This window comes from Prunus mume, linkage group LG8, assembly GCF_029339155.1.
Source record: "Prunus mume cultivar Tortuosa linkage group LG8, ASM2933915v1, whole genome shotgun sequence".
Taxonomy (NCBI): Eukaryota; Viridiplantae; Streptophyta; class Magnoliopsida; order Rosales; family Rosaceae; genus Prunus; species Prunus mume.
This window is the reverse complement of record NC_142705.1, coordinates 11,433,288-11,457,533: the sequence shown is the minus strand read 5'-3', so window position 1 is coordinate 11,457,533 and position 24,246 is coordinate 11,433,288. Positions and strand designations below refer to the sequence as shown.

The following is a 24,246-nucleotide window of genomic DNA, read 5'->3' as shown; positions in this document are numbered from 1 at the left end:
TTTAATCCCACACAACTCTCTCCCAACCCTCTCTTCTTCTTCTTCGTCTTGTGTCTCCGCCTTCTTCCTCTCTTCATTTGCTTCCACGACCTCAAAACCCCACTTCGCCAGAAAACAAGTAAAAACGCAGCCCAAAGCTGAACTGAGCACCATGGATTCTCAGATCTATGGTCGCTCCATCTTCTTCCTAATCGTCTTCGCCATTGCTTCTCTCTCTACTTCCACGCTCGCCGCATTGCCCAACAACCCACAACCCAAATCTCACTCTCCAACAACATCATCGTCCTCTACGAAAGCGGCGGCAGCCACAACGACAGCGCAGATCAACTCCAATTCCGTCCTCGTCGCGCTCCTCGACTCGCATTACACTGAGCTCGCTGAGCTCGTCGAGAAGGCCCTCCTACTCCAGACCCTCGAGGAGGCCGTGGGCAACCACAACATCACCATCTTCGCCCCGAAAAATGAGGCTCTCGAGCGCCAGCTGGACCCCGAATTCAAGCGCTTCCTGCTCGAACCCGGCAACCTCAAGTCCCTCCAAACCCTCCTCATGTTCCACATTATCCCCAACCGCATCGGTTCCACCCAGTGGCCTCATCCCGGGTCGGGTCGTCACCACCAGACCCTCTGCAGCAGCCACGAGCGCCTCCACCTGGCCACCCACAAAAACGACAGTCGCAAATCGGTCAATTCCGCCCAGATCATCCGACCCGACGATGTTACCCGACCCGATGGCGTCATCCACGGCATCGAGCGCCTCCTGATCCCGCGCTCCGTCGAGGACGACTTCAACCGGAGGCGGAATCTCCGCACCATATCCGCCATTCTACCGGAGGGAGCTCCCGAGGTCGACCCGAGAACCCACCGTCTGAAAAAACCAGCAGCTCCGGTTCCAGCCGGGGCTCCGCCAGTTCTACCCGTTTACGACGCTCTAGCTCCCGGCCCGTCTCTAGCTCCAGCTCCGGCTCCGGGTCCCGGAGGTCCCCACCACCACTTCGACGGCGAGAGCCAGGTGAAGGACTTCATCCACACTCTGCTGCACTACGGCGGGTACAACGAGATGGCCGATATTCTGGTCAATTTGACTTCTCTAGCGACCGAGATGGGCCGATTAGTTTCGGAGGGCTACGTGTTGACGGTGCTTGCTCCGAACGACGAGGCCATGGCCAAGCTGACGACCGACCAGTTGAGCGAACCGGGGGCGCCGGAGCAGATTGTGTACTACCACATCATACCCGAGTATCAGACGGAGGAGAGCATGTACAACTCAGTGAGAAGATTCGGGAAGGTCCGGTACGATACGCTGAGGCTGCCGCATAAGGTGGTGGCGCAGGAGGCCGATGGGTCGGTGAAATTCGGCCAGGGCGATGTTTCGGCGTACTTGTTTGACCCCGATATTTATACGGACGGGAGGATTTCGGTGCAGGGGATTGATGGGGTTCTGTTTCCGTTTGAGGAGGAGGAGGTCAAGGCCGAGAAGAAAACGGCCCCTGTTGTTAAGGTTGCTGCTAAGCACAGGAGAGGTATATTCATTTATTTTTATTTTATTTTATTTATCTTTCTCTGCATTACTATTTTGTTCTTGTTTTTGACTAATTGCTTGAATTTGATTTTTTTTTTTTAAATTTCATGAGCTGACTAATTTTGAGTGATTAACTGTTGATTGATGTTCATGGTGGAGAATGGAGTGGGTTGAATTTTGAGTATCCGTTTACAAATTGGGCATTGTAAAAATGGTTCAATTAGGTTATGCTAAATGGTACAAGTTATTGCAAGGGGCTTAATCCTCCATTTATTGCAAGGGGCTTAATCCTGCACTCGAGGTCATGTGTTCGGGGAAATTTACCCTTTTTCAGTTATTTTCTTAACCCTCTGCCCTTTTCCCCTCCCTATATAGCAGCTAAGAACCCTAAGTTAGATCACACTCCCATCCTCCATTGTTGATATTCTGGATTTCGAAGCTTTTAGTGGACCTCCCATAATCCAGGAGAGTTTTTTGTGATGTTTATTTTTTGGGGTAATTGATTGAATTGGTGTTTGTTATCTGTTATGCTGATATTGATTGATTGAGTAATTAGGTTTGTAATGTCTGAAACTCATGAATGCTGTTCTGAGAGGATGAAATTTGGACCGACAGGTAAATGGGTTAATTAATTAGGCTGGTGAAATTGCATTTATTTTTAGGTTAGATTAGGATTGATGTTCATGGTGGATTGGGTTGAGTTTTGGAGTGGGTTAAGTTCACAAATGGGCTGGGATTGATTAGGGCATTAGAAAATTGGGAAATTTATGCCCACTGTCACAAATGATTAGGATGATGATGTGATCATTGATTGATTTATTGGGGTTTATATGAGTTGCACTAAGTTGTAGGCATAGGCATATCCTAGAAAGAGAGACAACTACCCTAAGTTTCTAGCATTGAGAATTTTGAACAGTTGAGACCTACATCAATCAGCGGTTATTAGTCATCTGTATATAATATAAATACGTACAGACAACAAGAAATACAGTATTTGTTAGAGTTAAAAATGAGTCATGACCGAGAATATTTATCCGTGCATATGAGGTTCTAAGTTCAGCATAAGAGCATATTAATATTTTCCTGGGGTTGTATTTAGGGAAGGGGAAGGTTGGGAATAGTTTTAGGCTGCAAAGTGTCGGTGCAAAGAGAAATTGATGTCACGGATTTGTTATCGGGAGAAAGTAAAGAGGGTCCCAGTGCCCCTCGCACACCATAGGTAGTGTGATTCCAAATCATATGAAAAATGTAATGGGTCTTAATCCATGTGACATCACTCTCAGATGCCAAGCAATCAAGCCTGGCTTTGCCCAGCTGTGACCTATATGTTATGACCCACCAAAAATTTGATGCCACCGAACACAGCCTGTCCCTAATTAATTCCATGCTCCTAATTTAAAAGTCAGCTGGCCTCCTCACTAGCTGACCTTCCTTATTCTTTTCTTTAAAAAAATTTAAAAAAATTGTTTTTTATATTATTTTTTTATTGAAATTTTATGCTTGCCCAAGTTGTTCCTTTTTTTATATTATTTTATGTGCATGTGATGTATAGACAGATGGCTTGTTCTGCAGTTGACTAATTACTTTTTCTCATTCACCTAATTGTGCTTAACAGGAAAGTTGATGGAAGTGGCTTGTAGAATGCTTGGAGCTTTTGGACATGATTCTCACTTCTCTACTTGTCAATGAAGAAAATGCCCTCTCCCCCAATGAAACCCAAAAAAAAGAAAAGAAAAAAAAAGAGGAAAAAAAAATTATTTTCACTGTAAACAGTTATTGATAATGGTAAATACAGTTCCCTTCTCTACGTTCATTGTAATTTGTTTCAAACACGTTTGTTTTTGGGTAAACAGAGTTTTGTTTAAATCATATATATGCAGTGTTAGGATCACGAGTCTCTGCATTTATATTATAATGAATGAATGAATGTATAAACAAAGGGAGCGATTGGTTTGCAGGATTTCTTTTGATTCAACAAAAAGGATCTTCCACCCTCTTGATTTGTTATCAAAACTGTAATTAGCACTACATATTCATTTTTTTAATTATTATTTTTTTAATGCTTTGGTTGCCCTTTCTTCTGTGACATTGCTTGTGAATCAAATTTCAGCATGATGTTTTGCTTGCGGTGTGACCAAGCAAAATTCTCGTGCCCTTTTGGGATTGCCACGTGTCGCCGTGCGAATCGGTCTAAAACTAGGCTGAGTAGAAAATAGGCATGAAAGGCATGCAAAAAGAATTTGATTTATAATAATTTGAACTTGTGTTATAAGGAAAGCAACAACCTAGCTGTTTAGGTTATGTTATGTTGTTTGTTCTGCTTTCTTTTTGGGATATGAAGGACTTTCAGAGCAATTAATGAACAAGATATGATAATAATGAAAGTATTATTGTGCAATTAAGTAACCAAGCAAGAGATAATTGAGTTGCTGAAATGGATTAATCACTGAGATATGATAATGACATAGGATCAAACCTAGAGCATTAGTAGAAAAAACTGATTGTCAGATTGTGGATAAAATTGGTTGCCCTATGGATTCATCCTGGTTCCTGATTTGGCATTCTTCCAAAATCATGTCATGATTTTTTCCAATCTAACTACTCTTACTCAACCCTTACCACAGATACATACCATTCAAACTGTGGTTGAAGTTGTGGCTTTTGAGCTACATGAACGAATAATTATTAGGTGTATCTGATATACTGTGACATGATAATACGATATCGAATTTACAAAAATTATTACATATACAACAATTTCTCAATCTTACTCTAAGTTTTGACTGTAATGACATGGGTTTGGAGGTTGGAACTTTTTGGAACCGACGACTTCTTCTAATATGAAAGAGAAATACTACTAAACTAAGAACTAGTTAATATTAGGTCGAACTTTACTCAAACGAAATGTTTTCTCTTCTAGAAATTATTATGCACTTCAAAATTAGGTTCCGATACATCTCATTCACAAATACATAAAAGAATGCATGCAATTGTCCCAAATTCTTGAAAGCAAAAATAAATAAACAAACAAAGCTTCTGTTATGTGAATGTAGACCTCAACTTGCTTTGGCATTAATTCAGAAATATAAAATAGTTGAGATTGAGTTTGGTAGTTGCAGGAGGATTCAATATAGACACACCAAGTTGGTTGGTGGTCTTTCATGGTATGATTAGTTGGTATTCATTGTCACTCTGTAATAAAATCAGAAAGGAAAAACAACAGATTGTGGTCAATTATTGGTTGTTGTTTAATTAAATAAGAAGAAAACCCTTCTTCCTGCATGCTCATATATTAATTATAATCATAACAATCTTCTTTTTGTTTCTTCTAATCAAGCTTAAGGGACATAAAACCTGATTATGAAAAAAATGATTATAAAAAAGGAATAAATGTTAGCCTACCACACAGAGCCTTGACTGTAGCAAGATCCTTTACAAGTGGAGTGATCACTGATTAGAACCCACGTGGAACATGTATTTTTGCCTTTTGTTTTTAAAAAAATAAAGCAAAGTTTTATATACCATTCAACTCGTGCCCATGAAGAAAGACACCCCCCCAAAAAAAAAAAAAAGAATTAAAAAGGTGGAAGCTTAAAGTCTACCTAAATGAAAATTTTACTAGTGTTTAGTTATTTTCAGTGTAATAAAAATGGGCTTTGCACCCATAAATTCAACCTTTTAAGCATCATTGATAGGTGACAGCTACCAACTGATATTGTTTTAAGAGTATGTGCTAGTAGGACCCTTTCAAAGCTAGGTCCCATTTTTGTTCTCTTTCTTTGGGGAATTAATTGAGAGACCATAGTTTCATTGAAATGGAATTTGTTGTTCTTTTTTCACGCTATATATTTTGATGAAGAATATTTTCTGTACTTTTTCTCTCTCTGCCTTATTATTCTTATTCTTTATGCGTAACGCAGTATGGTAATTGAGATCGTTCATTTCGAGATCATCATTTACAAATTACGTCTTTCTGCCTTATTATTCTTATTCTTTATGCGTAATGTTGTATGATAATTGAGATCGTTCATTTCAATATCATCATTTACAAATTATGTGTAAAAGTGAATATTTTATATACTTTCTCTCTCTCTCTACATTATTCTTTTTTATTCTTTATGCGTAATACAGTATGATAATTGAGATCGTTCATTTCGACATCATCATTTATAAATGTATATGTAAAAGATCAACTAAAGCATCGTTTAGCTATTTGATTAACAATGTTATGATTCAATATCTACCAAAATACATAGTCCATTTACCTATTTGAAGTTTGAAGAGTTAGATAACTAAACAATTTTCAAATTTGGTTGATTTTTTTCATAAATGATTTTTAAAGGAATCTTGAAGATAGACGGTCTTATTATCAAACTAAGCAAAATTATGAGAACGAAATTAAAAAAAAGAAAAAAAGAAAATAGAAGTATAAAGAAGAAAGTTCCTCATACTTAATTATTAAATAAATTAATAAAGCAGTCAAAGCTAGGAGAAGATGGACTAGGCTAAAAGAAAACTATGTGCTAGGTTAGTAGGACCCTTTGGCAACAGTGAAAGCTGGAGATGACCGTGGCTGAAAGCTTAAAAGTTGAAACGTCTTATTTTGACATGTCGCATAACCAAAGGCTTTGGTTGTGGTTATAATGCAACAGAGAACAGACTAACATAGCTTTTAGTGCAACGTGTGTGTTAAAACTTCAGAAGGGATAAAGGGTTGAAGGGTTGATGTTACAGATTGAGACCTTATTGGAAGCTTAAGCTTTATTCGATTTTTATTCTCATGAGCTTCATAATGTTTACGCTTGCCGTGGTGATGCATCAAATTCAAGTGTCTGTGCTTGAAATTATGAAGACCCAATTACCACTTCAAAAAATCGGACGATATGTAAAGTTCAGCATTACAATGAAGAAAAACTGAACTTTATTAAACATGTGAGATGCGACCATAGCTTCATTTTTTTTTACACAAAAATGCACGTGCTTCACTAGTTTGACCTCAAATGTGCGTGCCTATGGTCAAAGAAGAAGAAAACATGTACACTATATGAGATAAGTTTCAATTACAAGCCTTGTTTTCAGGGGCAGGTTTTGGACAAAACTTACATTTCTCTCACAAACCAGGCACCATGCATTCTCACTGGCACTTAAATTCCCAAATCTTTTTTTTGGTCAGACTAAAATTCCCAAGATCTTTTCTCAAAACTTGACAAGCTGTGCCAGCAGTGGGAATGAGGAATCTTCTTTTATCCAGGTCTGCTTTGTTTGGGGTCAAAGCAAGGCTTATTCCTTAACCACTGGTTTAGCATATATAAGTATCAAGGATCATGAAGAAAATATTATTAAGATTCTAATTGGCCACTACATGGAACATGTTGTGGGAAAAAACCCTAATGTAAAATGTGGCAATTTGGAGTTTTTATTACTGACAAAATCATATGATGTACATTTAATTTGTTGATCCTTTTTAAAGGGATTTGATAGTTTTAAACATTTTGGGTCAATTAGACTTGTCAAATACTGTTGGTCACACTGTCGCAAGAATGCCAGATTGATCAAGCGGAGGCAATCCTTCATTCTTTAAAAGAGAAATTATTATTCCTTGTCTATATGGTATATTAATTTCACTAATAACCCTAAAATCTATATGGCTCCCATATTCGCTAAGACTTGGCCTTCTAAGTGCTATTTCAAAAAAGCAACATTTGACTTCACGGTTATTCTTATAGAGAGGGCCAATAGTGTAACGATTCGTAACTTTATAATTGTTTTCTTCAAATTTTAAAATACATGAACTAGAGTATCATTGACAAGCTACAATCGCTGGCGCAATGTGTAATTGGCCCAAAGATTTTAAGTCCCAATGGATTTCAACTCTACTTTGCTTTGGACGTAGGTTTTCATCCTCTTGTTGTGGTTAGACTCTCATATGAAAAATTGTTTTAGAATGCCGAATCTTGTAACGTGAGCTTGTAGACTACTAAAATGATTGCCTGTGACGGAGTTTAAACTAGGCGGATAAAATTGGTCTAGTGAAATCACAATTATGTAGCGCGTGAGTTTGCATTCATCATGCCCTATCTATCCCCATCGGGTTAGTAGGGGCACCCCATACACTGAAAAAGAGAAGAAAACTAAAAACTAGCCCATGGGGCTAATACAAATGGACCTAGGCCGAGCAACCCCTACTAAAGTCTTGTTGTAGCACAAAGATTTTCTTTGGTACAAGGTGGACCAAGTTGAAAGATACTTTTGATAACTATTTGGCATGTGAGTGATGTGTTCAACGGCATCGGCGGCCCTTAATTTCCTTTCGGATTGGCCAATTTAGTTGTGTTTCTTTAACAATGGTATGAATAAGTTAAGAAATAATAAATTTCTTCATTTCTTCCAAACAAGATAATTCAAATAAAAACTCATCAACTATATAGGGAGAAATGGCAATCATCAACTATATATGAAAGACTCATAATCCATAGATTGCTGAAGACAGCATAATGTCTTCAAACTTCCACAGTAATTTGATGATTGAAAAAAACTCACATATAAACTACATTATATATGACTTTAAGGAGCATCCCATGATCTCTATATTCACAACAATATGAAACTTAAAACTTTCCAGACTATGAACAGAATGCATCACAAATATGTCATTAAGCTCCAATGCTAACTTCATGAGGCATGATATCGGGAGTAGGTGCACTGAGGATTGGTTCTTCGATCTCGGCAACATTCACTTCAGACTCTATCTTCTCTTTGCACTCAGAAAGAAGCCCAGATTTATCCTGACCTTCTTCTGTTTCTGTGGTGCATGTTTTCTGGTATTTTCTTTCTTCTCCAATAGCCTTTGGTGGGGACTTAACAGATTTTGCTTCATCTTTGGTAGCAACATTTTCCTGAGAATGAAGCCTGCTGTGGGACTTCCTAATAGGCTTCTTTGAGTCTAGGACATCTTTTTCGCTTTTAGTCTTTAATGCTTTCTTTGAGTTATTCAGTTCTTGATTCAGACGAGGGCTAAGACACGCCCCACCACCTTCGGAAGAGTTGCTCAATGAAGAAATGGAGCTCTTGTTCCTTCCAAGCTTTGGAGATTTTGCGCGAGTAGTTGGTATCTAAATTGATTGGTAGAGAAGAGTCACACACAATGTTGCTATACAAAAGCAAGCAAAGTGAAGCAGAGGTGGAAGAGGAGAGTAGCAATGGAAAATTGAAAAAAAAAATGATGATGAAAAATGAACTTCAGCTTGTGAAAAGATCTGGAAATAGAAGGATTTTTCGCATCAGATAAACTCTAACAGGTTACCTTCTTTAGTTCAACTTTCGGAGGAGGCTCTTTGTAGAAACTTGGCATGGGTGCTGCCTTGAATGTTAGGCTCTTCCTTAGTTTCTTGATCTCTGCTTCTTGGCTTTCCTGTAAGCACGTAGAAAACAGAGTGAATATGTTGAAATGGAACATATATGAAACAGGAAAATAGAAATAAACAAATTAATATATGAACGGCAAGGGTATAATATAATAAGTGCTGTAAATTAGTCCCACACCTTCGATTTTGCCTGTGAGTTATTTTTTTCTGCTTCCTTAGCCTGTATCTTCTCTTCTAGCTTTTCAAAGAACTAATAAACAATGAATAAGTCTGATTAGTGTCACACATTGAAAATAAAACTGTCAACATATATCCCTAGTTGGCCCACATCCTAAAGCTTAAGCTTCTGGGAATAGAACCAGCAAACTTTATCATGGTATTTGAGCAGGAGACCCTGTGTGAATCCCTGCAAACCCATCCTCCCAATAAGTTGAATTCCACATGTTGGTCTCCAATGGTGGAGAGAGACCCACTTGTGTTTTAGAATACAAAACAATTGCTGTCTCACATCCTAAAAGTTTTAAGGAATATTTATCAAAAACTATCAACCAGATATTAAAGGTATGTGTTAGCAACCTCCTTCCGTTTCTCAGCACGTTCATCCAACCTGAAGGCAAAAGAACCACTGCTCCGCCGTCCACTTGGTGTAGTACTTCTGATAAAATAAGGTACACATGGAAGTGTGAATAAAACAGACAGGATAAATCAGATACTGGCAGTAATAGATGAGCAACAAGAAGAATAATGTTCTAGGATATGAGACATACGAAGCAATGGAATGAGCATCATCATCCTCTTTGATCGGCAGAGTTGTTTTTACAGGATTTAAACTTTGATCAACTGCTCTGCAATTACATAAAACATCATAAAATCAATGATTCAGCAGTTGCCGCGGATGCATTTTTTTTCCCATATACAAACATGCAGAAGAAAAATGGAACAGTAAAATCGACCTATTTATTTGAACGAAAAATAAGAAAGGTTAAGTATACTCCTGTACTGAATAGAGGTTGTAACCTACCGGACCACATTAGATGGGCTATTAGCAGATGTATTCACAGAACCAGGCTTCCCAGACTGACACAAATAAGAATGGAGATTAGCTACATTAAGGAAGATATTAAGATGAGTAAAATGTAGATGCAACATATCGAAAAAGCCTTACTGAAGAGCATCTAACGCTAGGTATTGCTGCTAAAGAATTCCTCTTAAAGGAAGCTCCACCAGTTGTGTTCTCTTCCTTTGAATGCACTCCTGTGGATGCACGCCTATTTGGATTCAAGCGAGAAACTGAAAAAGGGGCCTCAGCTTTGGTTGCATTTCCTTGAGCATGTTTGGCTACTGCTTTCACTGGGTACGCATCAATGCTCTTCTTCATAGGATCTGCACGAGATCCTCTTGATGGGAAAGAAAGGCTCTGAGAAAGTATTGCCCTCTGGTTACGAGGAATCTGAGTTATGCCTTTCAAGTTAGGTTTATCCTTGGCCAGTTTGCTCTTTGAAAAACCATTGTTTGGAGCATGAGGATCCTGAACATAAAACACAAGTAGGAGAGAAAAGGTGCAGTTAGTACATGTCCGTGTCATGCAAATTCATAAGAGAAATAGCTCAAAAGACAAAGAACTCTGGCATGCATGCAGTACCTTCATGGTTTTCGAATTTTTACCAGGCGGAACAGTTGCAGAGGCTTCAATTGCAACTCCAGAAGAGTTGATGCCTTCATCTTTTGTTCCAGTTTCAGATATTCCATTCACGGCATGAACTTCTACATTACTATCATTCTTACCATCCTTGTTCAAATCCGGTACTGGCATGTCCACATGTTTTTCCTCAATAGCAATACTCTCATGCTCGGAAGTAATCCCATTTGCAGACTCCATTTGGAAAATACTAAAGAACAGAAATACAAAAGTTAGCAAAGTTGGGCAGTATCTCCACGATGCAAAAGAGCATAACACTTGGCTTACTCCACAAATCACAAAACTAATATTGACAGTGAATTATGAACCTTTTCGGAAAAAAAAAAAAAAAGAAAAAAAAAAGAGGAACCAAAAAAACAAAAAACAAGAAACTTTATGTTTTACGCCATTTCGATTGACATCGATGATGCAACTTCAGTAAATACCAGCAAGACATAATGAGGGGCAGGAAATAACAATACATAAAACATCCAGAAAACCCACATGAGCAGGCATGCAACAGCCAGAAATGTAATAAGATGTCTATCATGTTCAACTGCTGATCATATCCTCAAAAGGGTAAGGGTCTATTCTGCTATTTCCCTATGCACCAAATAACAAGATGAGGAGCCCCCATCCAAAAGAAAACGTAAAAACACAATCTGTAGCATGACTACCCAACCATGAAAAATTTCATTCTGAAATTATCCCAATATAGCCTCCAAGAAAGAGTTCCCATAATTTCAGTCATGAAATTTCTAAATCATAATGCATATCGTTCTAGGCCCACAATGCATAACTCTCAACATGACAACAGTTCTGCAAAATTCGTCGAATAACCAAGCATCTACAAGCAGTAGAAGATAACCCTCTTATCAGGCTAACAGCCTTGCACAACAAAAGTTATGTGGCTCCAAATTACTTCAAAAGAAGAAGGAAACCTGACCAATTATACCAAATTGTATAACAAGTCAACTGCAGTCAATATTGTTTTCTCAATCTCAAGTATCAATACAGAACACACTGCCAGGCTCATGGCTTTAAGTTCTTGTGCACTCACATTTTCCAAGTAAACCCAATTTTCTTGAGATCATCAATACATGCAAAGTTCTCAAAACAGACCCAGAAAAGGATAAGCAACATTATCAAAGAAAGAGCAGATACCCAATACAATAAGCAACACAGAGGTTAAAGAATTCAAATTTCCAAGGTACAAGACATTAGAGATCAAAAAGATATAGAACTTACAGAGATTAGCAGGCAGTTTCCAAACTTGGGTTTTTGAATTTGGCCTATAGTGATTTAAATAAGCACTCAAGACTGATTGATACTGAGACCAAAGGGGCAATGCAAACAAAATTTCAAGATGGAATTATGATAGAGAGGGAACGAAGAAGAGAAGATAGGAACAGAGCAGAGAGTATAGGAATATATTCAATATATTGATAGTGGTTTAGATTAGAAGCACTTGGTGATAGTTGAGCATGAAAGCTATAGAGAGTTGGTGACACGCTCTGGTTTGGTTTCGAGAATTCAGAGAGAGAGAGAGAGAGAGGGGTATGTCAATGAAGTGGATAGAGATGGGTAATAGTTAGGAAATGACTAAACTGCCACTATGGAAGTTACTAGCAGTTTTGAATTCTGAATGATGATGGAGGGAAACGGAGTTACTTATTTACGGTCTCACTTCGTTTATCTTGTGAAGTAGGAAGCTGTCAAAATTTCTCTTGTTAAGGTAAGAAAAAGGACATTAGGATTTTCTCTCCTCTATAATGAGATTATGGCAAACAAGTTCATGGATTTTGCTCAAATCTGAGTAATTTGAATTTTTTTTTGGATACCATTTATGCAGCTCTGAGGTTTGGGGGAAAATTATTCTCAATTATCATTCTAATGAGGACAAGTTTTTCAATCGTTGAATCGATTATTAACAACTAAGATAATTTACATTGGATTTCTTGTAATGTGGTTAACTGTGTTTGGGGATAATCAATTTTTGTATTGTCGGTTGAACGGTTACCAATATACAAAATTGAAATTATCTGCAAATGCGATTAACCATATTATAGAAAAGCTTACACATACATATAAGTGATAAGACGCTTATGTGTTTCTTACACAAGCTCAAGTATAAGATGTCATGAATTATGTTGTAAATGATTTTTGGCAATTCTTTGGAGGGATATTGTCAACTTTGATTTTGATTTTTTTTTATTTTAAAAAAACTAATTTATGTCAATTCATTATGTCTCAACTGCGAGTTATGAAACTACCTAGCAATTTAGTGTTATTTCTTTTTCCAATTTTAGAAGAAGTCCCAAGTTAAAATCCCTCTCACCCACTGATAAAAAAAAATTACAATTTTTGAAAACTATAATTAAAGGGTTTAGTTAAAGAAAATACAAAATAATAAATATGAAGATTTTTTAAAATGTAATTCCGTTCATTTTTTCTTCAAACAATTCCTTTTCATTTTGTGTTTCACTCAAAAAGGGGCATTGGAACTTTAGAAACAAATATTGTTTTAACAATGGTGGAGGCTTCTACTGCCCTTCACATTTGCTTTGAGGTATGGAGCTCACATCTTGTCTTCAAAGGAAAAATAAAAAGGAGTTGAAATTGAATAAAACTCACCCATATTAAAGCTAGTTTTCTAAGTCTCAGTATGCATATCAAGCAGCAAATTTGGGTCATTCTGTACTTTGGAGTACAAAGGTTGTTGTTGGTTTCCTGCATAATTATAAATGATTTAAAGATACACTCTATATAATAATATCAATCAACTTCTAATACCTTAAAATGGAACAAGTGAAATATCCAGGAATTTTGTAGTTTTTATTTGCTCTAACTAATTTCAAATTAATGGCAAGAAGGGATGGCATCCGATGAATAAGGTACACTTTTTTTTTTTTTTAATTGTATTTTATTCAAAAAATTTCATATATGAGATTTGAATTCATGCACCTCTTTCAACAAAATAAAAACTAAATAACACTATCAAAAGGTCATGAACATGAATATGGTACAATCGGATATGAAGCATAAGATCTTATAGCATTTTTTTTTAACTTTATACAAGTGATATTAGGGGAGGGGAGTTTTCTATCTCTCTCTCTCTCTCTCACACACACACACACACACACACACACACTATCACACACTATCAATGTGCCATGGAAGTTCGAACCTAAAACCACTGGTCTACAAGTCAAGATCACTAGACCTAATTCACAAGATATTATAGCTTTAGTGTAGCATTTATCTCCGAACCTAAGAGTATTAATTTTAAAAAACAAGTGTAGCATTCATATTCCATCCAACATTTTTCATGCACCATATTTAATCAGAAATTCTCTAGCATTACCCCAATCTTCTACAATTTACAAGGATGATCGAAGGTGTGAATCAATGTTTCACTCAATTTTTTTGTTAGTGGATTATCTTATTTCATTGTCAATCTCCTTCAAATAGTGGGTGTGATAGACAATCAGATGAAGAAATATATATATATATATATATCTTATCAATACCAAACAAAGAAAACTAATTGAAGGGTATATTATCATCCACTAGATGGAGCTTACTCAAAACACCATAGTGATGTCTCAAAGCAATAAATAATAAATAAAAACTAATTTAAAAAAAAAGGAGAATTTTTTTTTTTTTTTTGCTTTAATTTTTTGATTTAGATTTTGATGGTACTTGATTATCAAATTCAAGAAAAATTGGGTTTTATCATTATTCATCAGCATGAAGTTGAGGTCAAATAACAGAGCAAGCAAGCAAAAGGGCATTATGGTCAGGTAACATAAACCAATAGAATGAACTGTGAGGGTAAAATGGTAAATTAAAAAGGAACCAATGATTGTAAACAGCCGGACGGAGGTTACTGTTGGAGAACGTTGGGACTTGAGAAAAGAGTGTTTTTATGTGTGTGGGGGTTACAGATGGCGTTGCTGTCTTTCTCGCTGACGTGGAACGACCAAGGAACATGATTGGTTTCACGTTAGGCCAACCTGGACACCCCACCCACGTCCACCAACCGCGCGTGAGCTGTAACAACGTGCGGGGGAGATTACGTAGCGCAGTGCCAATCCTACGGCTGGTTCTGTTTAACCAGACAATCTTGGCCGTCCGTTCGGCGGTCAATCATGCTCCACGTTTGGGAAGAACTTGGATTTTATTTTCTTTGTTTTTTGGGGATTTTGTAGGTGGTGAGTTGCATTCAACGGCTAGGCTGGCTTCTCAAGTATCCTCTTCATTTGTTATTTGGCACTTTGCCCTCATCGGCCTCATGCCACAATAAAAATAAATAAATTCTTTTTCTTTCATCCAATTTTCACGTATTGATTCACTGACAATTTGTTTGTTTATTTATTTTTTAATTAAAGGGGGCCATATTACAAATAATAAACTACCATAACTGAAAATCAAAGAAAAACGAACTTCAATCTAAACCGGGCATTTGCTAATGGCTGTTTGAGCTAATGACGTTTAGTTTTTATTTTGTTAGATTAAGTATCGGTTTCAAATTTTATGGACGAAATTTATTGTATTGTTGAATAAATAAATTCAAATCAAGCATCTCAACATGGACGAACAAAACACATTTTACTATTCACGGTCAACCCTATTATAATTACAAATTCTCTTCCAATGCCGGACATTTCTTAGTCTCTCCAACAATGAAATTAGTTCCTTAACATCAATTTCTCTATAATATAACTATATATAAAAATAAAAAAACAACCGCACCATGGGCAATATCAAAGAAAACAAACAATAAGAGCCCACCTTTCCCATGGAGACTAAAAACAAAAAACAAAAAGAAATTGGACCAAAAAGTTTTTGGAGGATGGGGGGCCAAAAATGAACACATAATTGGCATTGCTCCATAATGTGAAGCTCATGCGTTGTTTGCAGTCTAAACTGCAGTTTTTATACGACTTGTCTATTAGCGTAGACAAACTGGTCATTGGCCAGTGGCCAGATAGTGTCAATGTCCCCATTGCCAAGCATCATTTTCTCATAAACCATATATTATGCAATGTATCATAAGCATTTCTTAGGGTAAATTACTTTCTAATCCCTTTATGTTAAGAGACCATGGTTCGTCTACTCCTCTTCTTAATCTTTTAGGTCTTCAATATGAGCAACACGGGCCTGTAGATCTCGTTTTAATCTATTGAGTGAGATTGAATTTGTGACCTTTCTTAATTTCAATTGCTTTGCCACATATCATTGACACGTAATAGCAACAACTTCACACAATTTTCTCCTTTTTACACACTTTCCTCGCCACCTCGATTAGACTTTATATCGGTTGTCTTCAATTGTTGGAAACAAAAAGATAATAGGAGAATAGGAATTTGATGTTAATTAATGAGAATAATTAAGTTGGATGGCCCCACTATGATATGGTTTTAATAGTTGTTATCCTGTAATGCACCAAACAAACCCCACTTAGATATATGATGGAATTGATCCTTATCGTACCACCATCACTCAATAATGTCCTTTAATCAAACACTGGTGAATTTGTTCCACACAAATGGCTTTAACTCAGATCCCTAATTTGGGCAAAGATTATATAATTTGCTTTTACGTCTTATTCATTCCCATGAAAGTGTTATGTACAATTTGCTTTGACTTAGTCCAGTGGAAAAATGGCTTTGATTTGTAGATCAGTCATGTTCGAATCCCATGATACCGTGATAGTATGTGTGAGAAAACCCTCCATCTCCTTCCTAACTTTGACAAAAGGAAAAAAACCTCAGGCATGTTACACTGAATCAAAACTGTTTGCCAATGACCATTTGATCTATCGACACACAATATACATTTTGTTGGAGATTTTAAATTCAAATCCATGAGCGATAGATATACTTAAATCCTCTTTTTATTATCTTTAAAAAAAATCTTCCTATAGGCTATATGGTGCACACACACACCGTCCTCTTGATTTAATAACAACCATTAAGAAAAGAAAAAAAAAACATAAACTAATAACAAGAATGAGGTTATGCCTCTTTATGTACAGTAATTTCTTTCTACCATATATTACATGGGAAGATAGTCTATTGTACCGCCTGTTCCAATACAAATTAGTGAATGAGAACTAATTGGGCAAATTCAAATGTTGGAGCAGTGAAGTTGCAGGCATCTATTCATATTTACCAGAGCCCTCATGATCTATCTGTAAGCCTTGAAAAGTTGCAGACATTCATAAAAGGTGGAAGGAAAATGTGTCCAAAGAAAAATGCCTCACTGCCAGTTAACAAACAGATAGAGCCTCCCTAAATCCAATGCTAAGAGCACTTGTATGAGGGCCCTTCTTGTCAAAATCTGCATTGCCTTTCTTCATCATGGCAACGAACTCATTGTAATCGATCCGACCATCCTGGAAAAAGAATAAGAAAGAAACAAGTTTGAAAATTAGTTCTTCATGTAAATGATCAGAAAGTTCTGAGTTTACTCTCTCTATGTGCCACAGAAGTACTCACATTGTCCTGATCGACTTCCCGGATTAGCTCTTCCAAGTGAACATCCACAATGCCAAACTCCTCACAGGCTTGTTGAAGCTCATCTTGAGTGATATAGCCACTGCCATCTTTGTCAAAGTATGAGAAAGCTGCAAACAAATGATCTTCTCTCTCTACTTTGTTTAGATGCAAAGTTGCTGCTATGAACTCCCCGTAATCGATTGTGCCACTATTGTCAACATCTGCCTGCAATTCAGAACAAGTAACATTTGCATAAGAACAATTGAAGATCCACAAACAAGTTGGATGAAGGAAATATGTGGAATTGCAAATTTTTGTTTCTGAGGCATACTTTTCCAGAAACCTATCAAAGGCAATAGGTAGCATCATTCAGTTTAGAAGGATAATGCTGATATAAATACTCACAGCTTGCATAAGATCATATATCTCAGACTCATTTAGATTAGCTCCAAATCTTTTCAGTCCATCTCTAAGTTCTTCAAAAGTAATTTGACCGCTATTGTCAGTATCTATCATTTTGAACATTTCTTTTAAACCAGCAATTTCTTCTTCAGAGAGGTGCTCTGCAATGACCTGCAGGCAATACAAGTAGAGTTAGAAGCCAGCTTCACAAGAATTAATGAACTTAGAAGTATAAAATACAATGGCAAAGACTCTTACTCTAAGAGCCATTTTCTTAATTTTGTGCATTGCAGAAAACTGCTTCAAGCGACTTAAAACTGCGGAATCAAGAGGCTTGTCTGGAGCCACTCCATCAACCTGAACCCAAGGGTGGCCTGCAAGAAATCAGAGCAAACATTATTGTTTTGCAATGCTGATGGCATCCTCCAACATATGAGACCAATCTTTCCCTTATAAAACTGCACAGCCTCAAGATTCATTTAAACCAATAATGGCTCTGACGATAGAATTCATTCTACATTCTAGGCTAAACATATTGCAGGATCTGATTCTAAGAGAAATGTAATTGAATTTGTGCCTCTCTTGACGAAGGGGATTGTCCTAGTCTCACTTTCTTGATAATAAACAGAAATGTATAAACTTACACAGAACTTGATGAGCAGTTATCCGCTTTTTCGGGTTTCTAACAAGCATCTTCTTAACTAGATCTTTGGCACTTCGAGAAATACTAGGCCAGGGATCTGACGAGAAGTCAAGATCACCATGCAAAACCTCTTCAAATATCTCTTGCTCTGTTTCTGTTTCAAATGGAAAAGAGAGAATAAGAAGAGGAGAAACATGTCAAGTGCTTTGTGGAAAAGCGCAGGCACACCCACACGCACACACTCGAGACAGGAAAGACATTGTAAAACTCTTACCACCCCAAAACGGAGGCACCCCACTTAAGAGAATGTAAATGATAACACCAGCACTCCATACATCTGCTTCCGGACCATAGCGCTTGCGCAGGACTTCAGGTGCAACATAATACGGGCTTCCAACCACATCACCGAAAATCTCCCCTGTCAATTTAAGTGTGTCAATGATATAGAAGACAAAGAAAAGTAGGATGCAGCACCACAAAACTTATAAAATATTGTAGGCATGAAAATAAGCAGTGGGAAGCATGCAAAGAAACAGAGTTCACAGTATACCTAAAAGTCAACCAATAATTAAGAGAGCTACATATGTTTTGACAAAGTAAAAGAAGTATATATGTATATATATTTTAAAATCATCTAAGGTGTAACGCCCTGCTTAATAATATATGCTATCACTTCAGATGGGAGAAAATGTAACAGTAAATAAAATCATAAAAAGGAATTGATCTGTAAGGTAAGAAAGAGGACAATTGTTAAGACATACCTGGCTTAAAGAATATTGATAATCCAAAATCTATAGCCTTAAGGGACGAATCCTCGTCTTCATTGACGAAAAGAAAGTTCTCCGGCTTAAGATCACGATGCATGACACCCAAAGAATGGCAGGCTTCTATAACACCAACTATAGTCCTTGTTAATTGTGCTGCCTTTCTTTCGGTGAAATGGCCCCGCTTGATAATCCGATCAAACAGCTCACCACCTGAACATAATTCCATGACAAAATGAACTGCAACAGCATCCTCATACGCTGCCTTAATTGAGATCACATTTGATTCCCTGCCAAGTGATGCATTATTTGAATTTCTCTCCTCACATCCTCCACATCTTCTGTATTCAGCAGTTTCCTTTTAGCAATGGATTTACAAGCATACTCCTTTCCAGTTGATTTCTCCACACAATGAAAAGTTGTCCCAAACTGTCCATGTCCAAGCTTTTGGCCCAAATCGAAGAAATCCTTCAAATGACCTGTTTTGGTTTGCAAGACAGAGTCAGCCTGAAGCCCTGCACTTGCTACCCTCTTGACACTATGAGGCTTCTTTGGTCTTGCCACCACTGCAGGCTTAGTCTCTGCCTTTTGTGGTATTGGTTGTCCTGGTTCCTTGAGAATTTTTGGTTTTGCTGGTTTAGTCTCTCCTTTTTGAAGTGTTACTTGTCTTGCAAGTATGGTCTCTTCTTTCTGCTTCTGAGGTTGTGCCGGTTCCTTAGGCTTGTCTGGCTGCACCGGCTTATAGTCTTCCGTAGCTATTTTAACTTGTTCCGGGGCCTTGTTTTGAACATAAAGAGGAGCTTCTGAGTTCTTCTTACTCGATTGTGGTGTTGCATCAGTACTATTAATTTCTCTACTGCCATGAGAAACAAAACCTGTCGATCGAGACCACCAAAGCGAATTCGAGACTGAATGGAAGAGACCATCCTTCGTCGATCCAACGCAGTTGTTTCCCATCGGATATTGATCTCTATTCTCATCAAAAATCTAAAAGCAGAGACATATCATATGAAGGCCAAAATCCCATTTCTTTCCTCCCAAAAAGGTAATGGATATTAAAATGAAAGGACCAAAAATGGAGCATTATCCCCCAATTACCAACTCAATCGCAATTACTTTAACGACAATAAATACTTGAAATGAATCCACGAACCAGCAGAGAATTCTGTATTGCTCACTGTAATAAAGAATTCAAACAATTCTAATCAACATATTATAATCTTCTCAAACAAAAGCTGTGCCCCAGAAAGAGTCTCAAATATACACAAAGACTCAGCCTCAGCCTCAGCCAAAAAAAGTCCAAACACATCAACCAAATCAAGCTATCCCAAAAGACCCAATTGCCTAAACTCTCTTACAAGTTAGAAAAAAACATAAAATTTCCTCAAAAACCATTCAACCTTCCAATGCATTACCCGACGGAGAAGAAAGACTATCCAAAACCCAAACTTCGACGAAACCCAATATTTTGAAGCCAACTATATTGACAAATTCCACGTCAAAAAAGGAAGAAAATTTTCAGATTCTGAAGGGAGGGAAAAAAAAAACAGAGAAATGAACAATGGCAGAAGAAAAAGGAAAAAAAATGAAAACACAGTCGTCTTGTGTGGTTTTGGAATTGTGAAAAAGAGTACTAGGGTTTTCTCTCTACCTTTGTTCCAAATTTATATAATCATGCACAAGAAGAAGGAAGGAAATTGAGGAACGAAAGAGAGAGAGAGGGAGGGAGGGAGAGAGAAGGTAGGTTTTTCTGTTGGAATGTTTCAAAACTTATAAAGACGCGTTTTTTTTTCTTTCTTTGCCTTATGTTTGACTGTGATGACCCAAACAGAAACTTTTTACCTTTCGGATTTGGACCCACTTGATAAAATATATTTACGATCTTGGACTGCAAAGCGGAATGGACGGCTGAGATCTTGTGATTTAGAGGACTTTCAGATTGTTTTGTTATGACCGGCACACCATCAAGTTGTTACAGCTGTACAACAAGGATTAGCCGGTTTGCGGGATCTTAGTGGGCCGGGCTACCGCCGGCTGCCGGCCCAAGCCGGTGTGATTTCCTTTCTATTTTCTTAATATTTTCAATTACCACAATTGGAGGGTAATATGAATATTGTTACTTGGTTGAGAAAAATGTAGTTAGCAATTGAATTATGTTTGTACCGCTTTTGGCCATGTCACTAACCACAGAATCATAGAAGACAAATCTACTAATAATTAATAGAATCGCCAAATTTTCTTAGCTGACAATATATCGATATTTTACTTATCAGAAATAAAAATAAGTGAGATTTATAATTTGTCTTTGTTCGAATAAATAAGACACAACTACTACTAAGCAAACAAAATTTTCGGTAAACAAATTGGGGTTGGTAGCAATATTCACAAAGCATGCTTCATCTTGCCTTCTTTCTTTTATCAAGAGTTTAGATTCATTCTTAGATGTGTCTCTGGGTAAGTAGAAGTTTCCTCCCAAATTCCTAGAGCATATGACATGCCAAGCACTAAATGCAGTCTTCCAAATTTTTTTTTCCAATTCTATCCATGCGAATATTATTGTTGTTAACAACTGAAGTGACCATCTTTTTTATACCCAGAGAGAGAGAGAGAGAGAGAGAGACCATTGACTTGACTTGACACTGATCCAACTGTAATTCAGATAACATCGTAGGAACTTGTTTGACTCCACGAGGTTGGCTGTGTCTTTGGTTTGATAAATCTTTCCTTGGTCAATAATGGCTTTGTAATCGTGTAGCACCACTATCTGGTATTGGTTTTTGGTAGGTAACTGGAAACTTCGTCAAAAACAGAGGATCCTAAAATTGTCCTAGATTAAAAAACATTATATTTTATCCAACAACACTGTGAGGTGTGGCACTAACTAGGCATCGACTGGCCCATTCTCATTCTATATGAAAGTTTGAAATTAGTGTGAAAACGAAATAAGAGCAGCATAATATGTCATCAAGATGTCATATAAGTATATCCCCTGCTTTGTAATTCTATCAATTGATGTGAGAAAATAATTGATGTGCTAATCAGAAAATAGGATTTTTCTAACATTAGTAGGCACATTCATATATAGGGCGAGACAGATGATTCATGCTAAACCATAAAACCATTGAGAAACCATTGCATTATAACATGAACGCATTATTGTCAAATGGAATTGTAGTCGAGCCCTCGTAGGAACTGCATTCTACTACGAGTGAGATATATCGCATATTCTATTTTGAGGCGAGCGGGAAGATAGGAAAATAACAGCGGAAGTCTGATAGTCACTCTATTAACAAGCTACTGGACAACATTTATGTGACCTACCGTGGGCTTGCTTCAAACATCTCTCGCCAACCCAGAAAGATCAACTTGCCCTGAGTCGTTGCCGGCATTTGCTTTAGGAAAAGATTCCTGCTGACCACCTTCAATGGGTACCTCTTGCCTCTTAGATGGTAGTGAACAAGAGGGTCCCTCATCAAAGATGCGTGGAACCCCAAATGCACTGAAGAATCCATTCCTCATCTCCTCAGCAGCATCAAAGAAACGGCTGAGGCCACCCATAAAGGTACGTTCAATGTCTTCAATGTCACTGCGTAGCCCAGGGAAGTCAAATGCTCCATGCTGTGATGACCCAGAGTAGACAGACCCTTTGAGCACCTCTTCCGTGACATCATCTTCAGTGTACTCTTTATTGGATTGCACCACTTCGACAGGCCTAACAAAAGGTAAAGTGCCCAACATTGGTCAATGTTGTAGTAACATAAATAATACCAATGCTCAAACAGGGAGAAGAAAAAGAGATGGATACTTTTTATGTAGCGGATAGCTCCAATTACATTCAGAGGCTAGCAAAGACAGAGTTGGGAGACATGATACCCACAGAAAGATTTTTCTACTAAGGTATAGCTCATCCACCCACTGAACAATCCTAGTATTCAGCTTTAAAGTCCATGCAATTTGTCCAAATAAGCATAAAGCACTTCATCAACAGCTCAACCAATTTGACAAGCCAATCGTGTTTACATGTTGTCGCGGAATCATTCAAATTAATCTCAAAAACAATTTATCAAGTAACCAGTAGCATCACAAATTTCTGAAACTAATTCCCAAACCAATGTAAAAAATTTGATTATATTGGCTCTAACAAGAACGTCAACAACCTATTTTGCATGACCAATACAGGACCTCTGAGCATACTCATCTGAACAATGTAGCCAAAGCCATAATACTTTTTGTAAAACAAATTTAGAGGTCTTAGCTGTTGTACTGTGATTGGAACGAAGAAAACTAAAACAACCCTATAAATAATCACATGCTATAATCATACTTTGCTAGACTGTAAGTCAAGCGCACTTGAGCAATTTATATAGTTCAGGCATCAAAACATGGTCCATATTATCATGTATTGTCAACAAGACAGAAGAAAGAAATTTGATTCTCTTTCGTACTGTGTTTTCATAATCATCAAAGCATAACCAACATTTGCTTCTTTAATTTAGCTTCAAATATCATAATTTCATGACTCTTAACATGTTTTATCCTAACCCATAATCCTCACAACACAAAAAATCCAACCAAAAAATACAGAGAAAAAGGGTTAGAACTAGTTATATAAAAAATATATTGAAACTGTATATCAAAGCATAAAAGATAGAGGCCGCTAAAAATCACAGTGCTTTGATTAGGCAATTCATTGAAACCCTAGATAAAACTACTCCTAATTTGCCACAGGATTTTAGGGAAATGGAGAGAGAGGCAAACCTGCCAGCGCAGTCCCTGAGAAGCTGCTCGGTCTTCTCGCACTTTCGGACGAACTTTCCAGGCTCCACCTCCTCAGTCTTGCACTGCGTCTTCATCACCTTCCTCGTCGAGCATCGCTCACCGTCCGACCGAGGGTTTATGTCACCCGCAGTTGAATTGTTGTCGTCTTCATCGTCCCTCCACACCCACCCCATTTTTTTTTCTTCTCTGTTTGCTTTCCTTCTATTATGCCTCTTTCTCTGTGTGCCTTTGAGCGAACTCCAGAAAATCTCTCTGCGATTTTTCACAATTCGGTGGAAGGTCCGGGAAGATTGCTGCTTTACTTGGGCTCCAAGGCGGCTCGTTGGGCTAGATTTGGGCCTTTGTGCACTTTCTTGGAAAAGGGCTTCGGCCCGATCACGTAAACAGACATCTCATATAATTGAATTAAAAATTCACATTGAAGTCAAAGAACGAGAAATCCTTGGTAGACAGTCTCAAATTATTATTATTTTGTTAGAAAGTTATTTTTTCAAACAACTCTAATGTACAGAAAAGGGATCAAATTCAGGTGCAAGGACGCGGGCACGCTCCCTTCACTTGGCATTATGGCACTCACATGCTAATTATGTCAGA

The 24,246-nt window shown here is 37.6% G+C and overlaps 4 protein-coding genes across 4 annotated transcripts; 1 reads left to right on the top strand and 3 right to left on the bottom strand.

Moving 5' to 3' along the window:
- Nucleotides 1-3,579, top strand: LOC103339564 (fasciclin-like arabinogalactan protein 17). Its single transcript, XM_089042309.1, has 2 exons — nucleotides 1-1,520; nucleotides 3,135-3,579. Exons 1-2 carry the CDS (start codon nucleotides 152-154, stop codon nucleotides 3,206-3,208), a joined length of 1,443 nt encoding a protein of 480 aa, XP_088898435.1. The 5' UTR covers nucleotides 1-151; the 3' UTR covers nucleotides 3,209-3,579.
- Nucleotides 3,580-7,944: 4,365 nt separating this feature from the next.
- Nucleotides 7,945-12,097, bottom strand: LOC103339563 (TPX2 (targeting protein for Xklp2) protein family). Its single transcript, XM_008242875.2, has 9 exons — nucleotides 11,810-12,097; nucleotides 10,526-10,772; nucleotides 10,049-10,411; nucleotides 9,905-9,960; nucleotides 9,651-9,728; nucleotides 9,460-9,538; nucleotides 9,062-9,133; nucleotides 8,823-8,930; nucleotides 7,945-8,631 (listed from the first exon to the last, which is right to left on the bottom strand). The coding sequence occupies exons 2-9, from the start codon at nucleotides 10,760-10,762 to the stop codon at nucleotides 8,173-8,175; spliced, it is 1,452 nt and encodes a 483-aa protein (XP_008241097.2). The 5' UTR covers nucleotides 10,763-10,772; nucleotides 11,810-12,097; the 3' UTR covers nucleotides 7,945-8,172.
- A 4,347-nt stretch (nucleotides 12,098-16,444) lies between these two features.
- On the bottom strand, nucleotides 16,445-20,588 carry LOC103339562 (calcium-dependent protein kinase 1). Its single transcript, XM_008242874.3, has 7 exons — nucleotides 18,871-20,588; nucleotides 18,384-18,527; nucleotides 18,111-18,263; nucleotides 17,725-17,840; nucleotides 17,470-17,637; nucleotides 17,065-17,289; nucleotides 16,445-16,961 (listed from the first exon to the last, which is right to left on the bottom strand). Exons 1-7 carry the CDS (start codon nucleotides 19,100-19,102, stop codon nucleotides 16,836-16,838), a joined length of 1,164 nt encoding a protein of 387 aa, XP_008241096.2. The 5' UTR covers nucleotides 19,103-20,588; the 3' UTR covers nucleotides 16,445-16,835.
- Nucleotides 20,589-21,972: 1,384 nt separating this feature from the next.
- On the bottom strand, nucleotides 21,973-23,903 carry LOC103339650 (Mal d 1-associated protein). The gene is made up of 2 exons (XM_089043610.1): nucleotides 23,632-23,903; nucleotides 21,973-22,585 (listed from the first exon to the last, which is right to left on the bottom strand). The coding sequence occupies exons 1-2, from the start codon at nucleotides 23,823-23,825 to the stop codon at nucleotides 22,207-22,209; spliced, it is 573 nt and encodes a 190-aa protein (XP_088899736.1). The 5' UTR covers nucleotides 23,826-23,903; the 3' UTR covers nucleotides 21,973-22,206.
- Nucleotides 23,904-24,246: the final 343 nt, after the last annotated feature.